General features: G+C 49.2%; 5 protein-coding genes across 5 annotated transcripts; 1 reads left to right on the top strand and 4 right to left on the bottom strand.

The window, feature by feature from the left end:
* Positions 1 to 71: 71 nt before the first annotated feature.
* Positions 72 to 998, bottom strand: MGL_0166 (uncharacterized protein; the record flags this gene model as incomplete). The annotated part of the gene is made up of 1 exon (XM_001732339.1): positions 72 to 998. The coding sequence occupies one exon, from the start codon at positions 996 to 998 to the stop codon at positions 72 to 74; it is 927 nt and encodes a 308-aa protein (XP_001732391.1).
* Positions 999 to 1,259: 261 nt separating this feature from the next.
* Positions 1,260 to 3,092, top strand: MGL_0165 (uncharacterized protein; the record flags this gene model as incomplete). The annotated part of the gene is made up of 1 exon (XM_001732338.1): positions 1,260 to 3,092. The coding sequence occupies one exon, from the start codon at positions 1,260 to 1,262 to the stop codon at positions 3,090 to 3,092; it is 1,833 nt and encodes a 610-aa protein (XP_001732390.1).
* Positions 3,093 to 3,212: 120 nt separating this feature from the next.
* MGL_0164 (uncharacterized protein) lies at positions 3,213 to 5,171 on the bottom strand (the record flags this gene model as incomplete). The annotated part of the gene is made up of 1 exon (XM_001732337.1): positions 3,213 to 5,171. The coding sequence occupies one exon, from the start codon at positions 5,169 to 5,171 to the stop codon at positions 3,213 to 3,215; it is 1,959 nt and encodes a 652-aa protein (XP_001732389.1).
* A 365-nt stretch (positions 5,172 to 5,536) lies between these two features.
* MGL_0163 (uncharacterized protein) lies at positions 5,537 to 8,041 on the bottom strand (the record flags this gene model as incomplete). The annotated part of the gene is made up of 1 exon (XM_001732336.1): positions 5,537 to 8,041. The coding sequence occupies one exon, from the start codon at positions 8,039 to 8,041 to the stop codon at positions 5,537 to 5,539; it is 2,505 nt and encodes an 834-aa protein (XP_001732388.1).
* A 395-nt stretch (positions 8,042 to 8,436) lies between these two features.
* On the bottom strand, positions 8,437 to 11,379 carry MGL_0162 (uncharacterized protein; the record flags this gene model as incomplete). Its single annotated transcript, XM_001732335.1, has 1 exon — positions 8,437 to 11,379. The coding sequence occupies one exon, from the start codon at positions 11,377 to 11,379 to the stop codon at positions 8,437 to 8,439; it is 2,943 nt and encodes a 980-aa protein (XP_001732387.1).
* Positions 11,380 to 11,689: the final 310 nt, after the last annotated feature.

The raw sequence follows: 11,689 nt of genomic DNA, 5'->3' as shown, positions 1-11,689 counted from the left end.
CCAACACCCCACCTCACTACAACACACTAACAACGGTTACGCGTCGCATCCAACGCGGTCTGGTCACGTGATTAAAACACGAAGGGGTACATAATCTTGCGCTGTCGAGGGTACTGTGCGCCAAACTCTTTACGGTAGTTCTTGTGCTTCTTGACCGCCCATAGCGTCATTTGCACACTCGAGACCACAAGGAAGATCAAAGAACTCAGTGAGTGTGTCATAATGGTGATCGCGAACCAAGCAACAGCCTCGAAAAAGTAGTTCGGGCAACTGACAAGTTCAAATGCGCCTCCACGCGGAATCTGGCGCACCCGTGTCCCCTTAGGCCGCAGGCTCATCAGTATGAGATGCGAGTGCAAGTTGCCTAGCTCAGCAACAAGCCATACACATGCGCATATAGCGAGAAAGACGCGGTTATTACGAAGTGTTCCGCTTACAGCCTCAGTACCAAGCGAGGGCGAGTACAAGCCACCGCCAAGAACAAGTCCTGAGAGTAGCCAATAGTGCGACGAGTTCTTCACTATATTGAAGGCGGGCATCGTAGCATTTGAAAAGCGATGAACAAAAAGAGATTCCAGCTCACGCTTTACAAAGTGTGCCATGATAAGCACGAATGCAATTGTCTGTATTGATGATGTGTTGTAAGAATAACCAAATCGAGCCCAGAACGAAGGTGCTCCGTAATAGATGAGGGGATGGATGATCAATGGGCCCGCGTATTCAACGAGGAACACAGTGCGCCAGCTGATCTGAGGACCGAGATCCTTGACTGTCAGAGCAGCAGTTCCCTCTACACCTAAATCACTCAGCCGCTTCTCGTCGTCAACGAGTGGCTGCTTATCAGCCTTAGCGAGTCGCTGACGGGCAACTGGCAACGTAGGCACAAGATTCGCAATGCCATTTTTCAACGTTCCCAGCGTAGCATCATCAGGCAGATTGATTTCCAACGGAAAGTACGCGCCCTTGATGTTACCGCGACTCTCGATTTTTAGTTGCATGATGATGGTTTGCGCGAACAAGTCCTATGAGTCTGAACAAGCCCCTGGTCTGTGGGCACGTATATAATGACTTGATCGGTAAACCTGATCACTGAAAGAGTGAGGCCGAGGAATCTAGCCAATTGTTGTGTTGCTTCCACTCTCATGTCGTTGATCTTTCGGCCGTCTCCCAACGCCAGAAATTTTTGTTACAACATTGCTTGTTTTATTCTTCCAATTTTAGAACCTGCATAGCCTCTCTGGGTGTGCTCACATACGCATATGGTCGACGACGAGGAACGAGCGTTCCTCGCTTGGTTTACAGAGAATGGAGGCTGGATCGATCCCAGTTTATCGTTAGAAAAGATACCGGGAATGGGGCGTGGTCTTGTGGCGACACGACCAATTGCAGAGAACGAGCGTCTCTTTACAATTCCTCGCTCCATGCTCATGAATTTAGATACAAGCGCCTTAGCTAAAACGTGCCAGGCGGCGGAGAAAGCAAAACCTCCAAGTTCTGGGTGCTCATGGCTCGATATAATGAACAGAGGATGGTGTCCCATTATCCTCATGCTCATGTGGGAACACTGGCGCGCGTCATCATTACAGACTAATAAGCAGGATATGGCATCCATATCATGGGGTCCATACTTTGGTATCATGCCGAAAGAATTTTCTACTCCTATGTTCTGGAACTCTGATCAGCTGGAAGAGCTCAAGGGAACAGATGTGGAAGACAAGATTGGACGTGCTGAGGCTGAATCCGACTACCACGAATGTGTGCTCCCGTATATCCAACAATATCCGAATGTGTTTCTTGGCACTTTGCCATCATCCGATGTGCAAGCAGGAATTGATCGCTGGTACCATGTGAACATGTACCACCGGATGGGCTCGTCTATACTCAGTCGCAGCTTCCACGTAAAACGGGACCTGACGCATGCTGAGCCCGACGAAGCAGACATCTCGTCAGCTCCCGCTGAGGTCGCTGTTGTGCGTGCAATGCCACAAAGCGATCAGCAAGATGAGTCGCAAAGGCCTCATGATGGAATTGCGGATGAGGAGGGCAGGGGGGCCGAAGAAGATGAGGACGAGCAAGATGAACAAGGCGATGAACACGAAGAAAACGAAGGTGAGGACAAGGATGATGACGAGGATGAGAACGAAGAAGAAGAGGAGGATGAGGAGGATGTTCGTGATATATCAATGGTGCCCATGGCCGATATGCTAAACGCCAAGTTCGGATCTGAAAACACACGCTGCTTCTACAAGCGCGAAGCGCTGGAAATGCGGTGTACACGTGCCATTGCTGTGGGCGAACAGTTGCTCAACACGTATGGGAATCCACCCAATAGCGACCTGCTCCGCCGCTATGGCTTTGTTGATGAGCCGAATCGTGGCGACCTGCTTGAACTTCCCGCAGAGATCATTGTCGACGCTGCAGCGGCAAAATTGCGCCAAGTCACGGGTGCGGCAGGTGATGCCGTTCGTGCTTGCCTAATGCCACGTTTCGAATGGGCATGTACTGAACTTGGTCTTGATGAAGTGTTCCTTTTATGCCGACTCAGCAAGCCAACAGCGTTGCCACCATACGCAGGGACCTTACCGATCGATGCACACAGTACCTTGACGTCGGCAAACAAGCGTGCACTGAGTCATGCTGCTAGTGATATCTCCGAGGATCTTATTGGATTTGTCAGGCTCTTGTGCCTGACGCAAGAAGGCTTTGAACGCGCAAAGAAGAAAGAGGCTCTCCCCAAGGCGCAACTCGATGCCGTAGAGCCTTTGGATAACCATACTTGGCCTGGCTCGCCACCGCAAGGTGCGATGATTGCCGTGGCATCCATTTTGAGTGATGCTCTGCTTCTTCGCACGCGTGCATATCCTACTTCGTGGCCAGACACGAGCAAAGCATTGGTGGCGCAATGCGAAATGGCACCACCAGAGGACCGACGTCGCATGGCCCTCGTTGTTCGTGCTGGTGAGCAAGCTATTTTGCAGGAGCATAACGTCGTACTTCAGTTGGCACTAGAGCATGCACGCGCGCAAGCGAATGCCGACATGTCTAGAACAAAGCCGGACCATGTCTCGACGAAAAAGGCCCGCCGCATGTAAGGTCCAAATTTAGTGACAATATAAATTGTATGAAAGTATGGGATGTATATGAGTGTGTAATATAATACATAAGCCCTGCGTAAACTACTTTTTCATGTGATATACAAACGTATGAGGGCATTAAGTAACATAGGTTGTGGCCAAGCTGGGAGAAGGATTTCGCTGGATCCTTGATGGCTCAGAGCGGGGTTCGCCCTCTGAGCGCGAGGCCGCTGATGTTTTTACCATTTCGGGAGCATATGGCACCTTGGGATCAGTTTTGTTCATAAGCTGCAATGCTACACGTTGAACAACATCGCCGGGGAACGTGCGCATAGCATAAGCTGGCGGCGGTTTTTCAAATATGGTCGCTTTCCTTGCAAGCATTGCATGAGCAGATGCGCCTTCGCAGTGATGTCGCCGAAGCGCGTCCCGGCGGACAAACGCTCGGCCACATTCATCACACCGAAACTTTTTGCCAGGTGCACCCAGACCCAAACTAGCTAGACCGCCTGTCTCCTGTCCCTCGCCAACGTCGCCAGAATCGCCGTGAATCCCTGGCTCAGGCTCCCATTCGTGCACACTTGCTACGTGTCGTTGAAGATCATGCTTCCGCGAGAAAGAGCGTCCACCCTCAGCACGACAGGAACGGTACGGGCACGGAAAGGGCTTGGCTCGTGACGGGTCAGGGTCATGTGTCGATAAATGCGTGTTAAGGTTGTACGCACGGGCAAATGCTCGTGAACACTTTGGACATTGAAACCGCTTTTGCGTCGACTCCGACGATGTGCGTGGCTCCGCTGCCTTCTCAGGGTCTGTCCTAGGCCTTTTCGCTTCTTCACAGGGACTTTGTATAGCCTGTTTCGCAGTGGAGGTCTGTCCACTCAACGGGGATACATTAGCTGACAGTATGGCCGATGACACTGTTCTTGCTGGTGAACTGTTTGACACACTAAGTGATGGTGGTGTGTCTCGCACATTTGGTTCGTGAGTATGAAGTTGTTGTGCCGTCTCCGGTATTGTCTGACGTTGCACAGGTACTTGGGGAGCGACACTGCGAACAGGACCAGAACCCGAATTCGTTGGGGTATTTGTTGAAGCAACATCGTCCCGTTCATCGTCAAAAGATAGCACAGCATCAGCATTCAAATGTGTTAGGAATGAGGTGCCAAATGACGTTGTGGGCACTGTCATAGTGGAGCATGCAGAAACTGATCCGGACGATGTGATTGAGCACGATGCTGGTCTGGATGGGGCCCTTGATGTTGTCGTACGATTCGGAGAACACCTAGCGTCAGTTATGGCATCTTTCAAAGCATGCATATCCTCGTGCTTTTTTTCATTACATTGTGACGTATCCAGATCGTGCATTGCAAGAGATGCTGGTCGCATTAATGACAAGAACGCACTCGATGAATCAGTCGGAGCAAACGAATAGGTATCAGTTGATGAGGAGGAAAGAGACGCAGACGCGGACGACCGGAGTGCTGTGGGGTGTTCGTGGTAATATTTGGCTTGGAATGCTGCCGCTTCCTCATATTGAGTCGCAGCAGCAGCAGAAGCTGCCGAGGCAATTGTGTCAAGGTGTGCATTGTGATCAAATCCTGAATGTTGAGACGAAAAGATAGCATGATCCGAAGATGATAAGGGGGGCACAGACATGCTTGAGGGCGATGAGATCGCATGGCACAGTAAGTCCGACTTGGGACCTTCCGAGACAAAGTCACTAGCAGACAATGTGGATGCAGATGGAGACACAGAGTCAAACACAGACGGATCAACCGGGGGTTGTAGTCTATCCGACAATGACAAGAGCAGTCCCATTCCAGGATTATGACTTGCATCATGAAGGTGCGAATCAGACTCAATGTCGGTAATTGTAGGAGCCATGATGCTTTGGATGTACTCGTCATCGCTTGAGGACGGAAAACTGGGTCGTGACAAGGCATCATCATTGTTGACGGCTGTGAGAGTCTCTCTTGGTATAGCGTGCAGCTCAAGCGGTGACTGTGACTCCTGCACTACAACTGACGATGGCCATACAGGCAATCCATCATGCGGTTTAGAGGTCGCATGTGATTGCTGATACGTTTTGGCCATGGATAAAATGCAAGCTAATTCTTGTAGATCGGCGCGACTGCATTCGGTTAGGTCCGTGTGTGATCAGGTTTACGTACCTGCAACAGATAACCGATTCTACAAGTCACAATCAGACAGACAAAGACCAAGCGACGCACTGGTGGATATTTTACAAGCAGCGAATCCTCTGGGTTTTTGTCGTTTTCAACTAGCTATTTGCCCTGGTGTTGGAAAGTAATTTCGCTTCGAGCGAACACAGCTTGGCAAAAAAATGATCGTATCTTCCAGTGCCAGGTTCGAGCTCATCACGTGCTTCGCATGCACAATGGCTTTGGTCGCAAGCAATTATGTAGTGTTTATTTGGCGCGCTCTATACTATTTCATGACTATGAGCGTTTAGGGGGATAAGTTGTTTGTGCACCAGGACCAGCAATAACAGAGGAGGAGGGGACGTAAGGAGCTCTCCTTCGATAGCTAGGGTTGGGATCACCGGGTTCCTTTGACCTATCCGTTTTACAACCATTGCCATCATTGTACAAACGGTTTTTCGGCCAATACGCTCCATACCCACCCTCATCACGCGAACCGCCCCAGACCGTTAGATTAGGATTGGTATAAGCTTCCATGTGGCGATTGATATACTCAGCTGTAGGCATATCGTCAGGACTGCAACCGATATCAGATTCCGGGTCGTCAGGGTCCTGATAAATTCGAACCCAGTCGACGGCCATTTCAAAAGGAAAACCAGGTATCACGTCATCCCACTCAAAATCACCGAAGTTCCGGGATATTCCCAAGTTGAGCAAAACGTACATGGGCTCCCTCGGAAATTGGCGATTACCGACTTGGGACTTCTTATCAGCAACAAGTGCATCCTTGTAAATTTCCCAAGCTTTCGCGCCATTGGAAAGCCAAGATACGTAGCCATATGGACCGCCCCTGTATTCCAAAGCATATTCGGCGAATGCAGTATCATTTTCGGTATCTTTGGTATTAGCAGAATATTGAATCGCTTCTTGGCTAGCCGGGCTCACGCCACTAAGAGATTGCTGCGTAATTTCACCGTTGTAAGAATTAAGTAAACTGTACTTCGCAAAGAGATGAACAGCGTCACTTTCATTGTACTTGGTAATATCATATTGCCAGTTGTATGGTGCCATCTGACACGACTGTGAAACAGTCATACCTTTTATATCTGTGTGGTCGAAATAGCCCACCTGTGCTTCAAAAACGTCAATTTCTGGCGCAGCTCGGCCAGTGAACTGCCCATCTTTGAATGGACCGGGGTGATCTTCACCTGGGCAAGTGCAACGCGATAATTTCTGACCGGGCAAGAAAGATAGTGCACGTGTGTTGTGCTTTTGGTTAAACACGGTTGCACCACCCAAGTCAGTGGTTCCTTCCGGAAATCCATCAGGATATGTTGCATTCCAAAGTGTCTGGTTCATCACGGTGCCAACATCACATTGATCGTACGAGTACGGCCACGTGCCTTGCAGAGTTGCACCATAGCCTGCACGACCCAGGTTGCCCATAATCCAGAATGCGGGCCAAAGTCCAGCAACTTTTGGATAGCCAGGAAGCTGGATTCTTCCAATCAAAATGCCATTTCGAAAACAGAATTTATTCCATGATTGTAGCATGCCAGCCCGGAAGTTGAGGTTATGTTCAGGATGCTGTTCCAGGCGAATTCGCAAAGAGCCATTGCTCGTATAAATTGCAGCTGGATCATACCATTCGTAATTGTTGGTGGCCCAATAATGCAAGTCGACTGCCTCCCAGAACGGATCTTCACCAGGGTAGAAGCTACGACCATCTGTGTTGAACTCGTCCGAAAAAACAAGTTTGAACTCCTTTCCATCCATTCCAGTAAAAGTACTTTTCATGGTGTATGCCTCTTTGGGGGTGTCGGGGTCAATGAACATAACTTTACTTGGATCAAAATTGTTCTGCAATTTCGAGTCATTCATGCGCAGGAACGGTGCGTTGCTTGGGTACACGTTTTCACCGTCAAAGATTTGTTTGAACGACTTGAGACGGTCATCATCATTCTTGTCTTCAGTGTAATAGTGAAGGATAGGGTAACCTGCAAACAACATGAGTAAACATAATACCAGCAAAATCAACGTGCCCACGTTTACTACTGCGCGAGTTGGCTCGAATGAGCCTCGCATTGGTTTCGCAGGATCATGAAGGTCGTCATCATTATTGTGTTCATCGATGCCAGACATCCACCCATAGGGTACTGTGTTGGCCTGTGGCTCTGACCCGGTGCTCTGCTCAGCTGTAGATTGTGGACGCCGTAACGAAACAGGTGTTTGTGGACTAGACCTTCCAGGAATTTGACTTGACACCCCTTCGTATCCCATCGAACCCGCTTGTGCGCTCCGGTCACTGAATGGAGCGGGTGGGGGTAGTGAAAGGACATCACTTCCCCGGCCGTTTTCAAATCCATGGTTTGCATGCGGTGGGAGAGAATAGTTTTCAGACTCTTTGATGTCTTCCAGCTCGGCGTGTCCGAATGCCGGGGATGAGTACCTCACTGTCTCGTCGACGCCTTTGGATCCAATGTTGGCAGGTTGCGAGAAGGAATTGGTTCGTGACACTTCCTCATTTTCGGGACCATATTTCACGGGTGGCGGAATTGAATATGTCGGAGAACCTCGCCCATTTTCAGAACCATAATTGGCAGGCGATGAAAAGGATGTTGTCTGTAATTCATTCGTATATGCAGAACCATAGTTCGTTGTCGAAGGTAACAAATTCTGACGTTCTATAGCACCTTCTGGGTTAAGGTGTATAGCCGGCGGTAACGCATAGCTTTCGGGCTGTCCATCGCCATTAGAATCAATATGTACAATTGCTTCCCTTGAAGGATCGCCTGTCGACATGGTAGATGATGATCAGACTGCCAAGGCGGATCATACCTTGCCTCCCTCAAGACTGAGGCTCGACTTTATCTTGACTCAGCATGCATAAGAAATGTCGCATCAGAAAGGTGTCGCCTCTGTAACGCTTAGCACTGGCGCGCGTATTTGGGCTGTGTGGAAAAAACGCGTTGAAAAAAAAAGAACGATTAGACCAATCATATGTGTGGGCGTTAATTGAATACGTGTTTTGTGCAGTGAATTTTGTCCACTGCAGTGGTTAATGCGCGAGGCAAGCAGACTTTGAATGCCAATGCCACTTTCCACATGTCGTGCCAGATGTGGGATTGTGGTATGGAGTGAGACTTGATGAAATAATGCATTTTCTACGGGAGACACATGACGGAATGGTATACGCGTTATGGGAATGGAATTACCATAGCATCAGTAGCCATAGGCAAGGTTTTAGTCCTATCGCCCCAATTAAACTGAGCGCCAGGAGTCTTGGTAACTGAAGCGGATGGAACGTAAGGAGCTTTGCTCTTGAACTTGGGATCAGGATCGCCTGGCTCCTTGGAGGGAGGGCGCTTACAGGCTCCACCATCACTGTACAAACGATTCCTCGGCCAATCGGCACCGTAGCCGCCTTCTTCACGCGTATTACCCCAAAGGGTCAAGTTCGCATTGGTGTAGGCTTCCATATGACGATTGATGTAGTCTGCTGTTGGCATGTCGTCTGGATCACAGCCTAAATGAGAGTCAGGATCATCGGGATCTTGATATAGTCTAACCCAGTCCACAGCCATCTCAAAGGGAAACGCTTTCATAAGCTTGTCCCATTTAATATCACCAAAGTTCTTAGACACGCCAAGATTCAGGATAATGTACATTGGCTCCTTTGGATATTGTCGCGCTCCCACATGCGAAAGAGAATCTGCCAACACCGCATCAGGGAATAATTCCCAAGATGGTTTCCCATCACTCGTCCAAACAACATAGCTGTCTTCATAAGCATCTTCTTTCTGTTTGTTGTGAGAACCTCCGCGATACTCCATAGAGTATGTAGCGAAGTTACCCGGAACATCTGTATCCGTAGAGTTGGCCACATACTGAACAGCGGTTTGACTCGCGCTGTGTGTGCCACTCAGCGATTGCTGCGTAATTTCACCAGTGTATGGGTTCAATATAGACCCATCTTCATCATCAAAGAAATGGAAAGTATTGGCCTTTCCATGTTCCCAAGTAATGTTGTATTGCCAATTGTATGGAGCCATTTGGCACGACTGGGACATCTGAACATACTTGTCGTCCTTGATCTGCGCTTCAAACACATCAATTTCTGGAGCAGCGCGGCCAGTAAACTCGCCTAACGTTTCATTGAAGGGCCCAGGATGATCTTCTCCAGGACAAGTGCACCGAGAAAGTTTTTGACCAGCAAGGAAAGAAATCGAACTTGTGTTATGCTTCTGGTTGAACATGGTGGCACCACCGAGATCAGTTGAATGTGGGGGCCAGCCTTCCGGATGAGTCGAATTCCATATAGTTTGGTTCATCAAAGTCCCGACATCACACTGATCGTATGAGTAAGGCCAGGTGCCTTGAAGAGAGGCACCGAAGCCGGCGCGACCCAAGTTGCCCATAACCCAAAAGGCCGGCCAGAGACCACTTACATCTTTGAATCCGGGAAGCTGGATACTCGCGATCAGAATACCGTTCCGATAACATAGCTTATTCCAAGATTGAATCATACCACCACGGAAGTACAACTCGTGCTCAGGGTGTTGTTCAAGCTGGATACGCAATGATCCATTCTTGGTCGTGACGGCAGAGGGATCATACCATTCGAGATTGTTAGTACCCCAGTAATGCAAGTCGACGGCTTCCCAGAATGGATCTTCGCCAGGATAAAAGCTGCGGCCATCTGTATTAAACTCGTCAGAGAAAACAAGCTTAAATCGACGATTTTTTCTGCCTCTAGAATAGCTCGACTTTAGTTCATATGCATCTTCGGGGGTATCAGGGTCGATCAACATTCGAGCGTCTTTATCGAAGTTCTTGGAAAGCTTCGAGTTATTGAAGCGCGAAAGAAATGAGCCTGAAGGATAAGAAAAGTCGTGGGACTGGACTTGACTCAGGGATTGCTTGACTTTGTCAGTGTTGTGGTTCATAGTGTAATTGTGGAGAATGGGATAGCCAGCAAATAACATCAATACAGCAAGAATTAAGAAAATGATGGTCCCGACATTGAAAACTGCGCGCCAGGGCTCAAATCTGCTTCTGGGACTCTTCATGTCAGGATCATGAATGACATCGTCAGGCTCCTTGACGTCCGCCATGGTCATCCATGGATACGGATCCATGTTATCGGAGTCAGAAATGTCACTGTCTTCATCGCGATAAGCATTACGTCCGTGCAGGTTGTTTGTACTAAAGCCATCGGCATCCCTGTAAGCCGTGCCAGACTTATTCAGATAGGAGTTCAGTAGCGAAGCAATGGGTACATCCTCTTCTTCCTTCTCATCAACAAGCACACGATGACTATGATCCGCATCCATCGGTGACAAGGGGGACGTATGATCGAAGCTGTCGTTGCGATACATTGGAGAGGAAGAAACATCGTAAGGATCGTACTTGGGCATGGGGGATGAATGAAAGTCCAAATTCCTGTGACTCATAGCGGGAGACCCATATGGGTCGACGTGATCCCTGTTCAGCAGCCGGTAAGATGTAGCATCGGAGTTTGCACGACTAAGCATGGGCGTAGCTGTTGCATTCATGTTGCCGTAGTTTAGCATAGGCGAATCAGATGTGATGGAGCCACCGCGCTGGAGAAGTGGCGAGGTCCCGGAGTCTGGGAAGCCATAATTCAACATGGGGGATGCTGAAGCATCAGAGTTCCCACGATGGAGCAGGGGGGATGCAGCCGCAGGACCGATGTTGCCATAGTTGTGCATGGGAGAAACAGAAGTATCAGGATACATTTCGACGGCCGTTGCATTATAGTGGCCGTCGTCAGGAAAATGAGTTGAAGACCCAGTTATGCCCAAGCCAGGGTCCTGGCTGGCCGGAGAAGAAGACATCACATTGAAATGGTCGTGGTCAATCAGAGGCGGATTCATGTCGATGTTTTCATGGCCGGATCTGGACGACGTCAATGCATCAATATGGCCAATGCTTTGTTTAGGCGGTGAGGTGATACCACCGAAGCCATCCTTGAAGGGCGAGTCAGCAGGAAGCGATTGCGAAGGTTGCGACGATGAAGTCGTCACTGGATGAAGCTCCTCTTGACTATGATCATCGAGCATGTTGATGCTCATGGGAGCACCAGCTGGATAATCATAATTAGGCCGCAAATGACTCATGCTGTCGTTTTACGACCCAGCTCGAATCAAGCGTGGACGAGTTCGGTGTTGTCGAAGGCGAGGGGCTACGGTGATAGACACAAGCTGGAATCGCAGCGTTTCAGGCCTTCCCTATCGCCCACAACGCCAGTAGTTCACTTTCTACCTGCAGGTGTGGTGGAACACCCATAGCCTACCTGCTGACTACAGGCTTTGAGATGCAAGGGCTGACTCAGTTGCATAAATCATAAAAAACCAATGACAAATATTTTCCTAATTGTAGACATGATAGAGCCACTACTTACGACGGGTCGACTTCCCACTGGATGAA

The sequence above is a fragment of the Malassezia globosa genome (assembly GCF_000181695.2).
Source record: "Malassezia globosa CBS 7966 chromosome Unknown mgl_sf_1.1, whole genome shotgun sequence".
Classification (NCBI taxonomy): Eukaryota; Fungi; Basidiomycota; class Malasseziomycetes; order Malasseziales; family Malasseziaceae; genus Malassezia; species Malassezia globosa.
The sequence above is the reverse complement of the archived record's forward strand: the minus strand, read 5'-3'. Positions and strand labels throughout refer to the sequence as shown.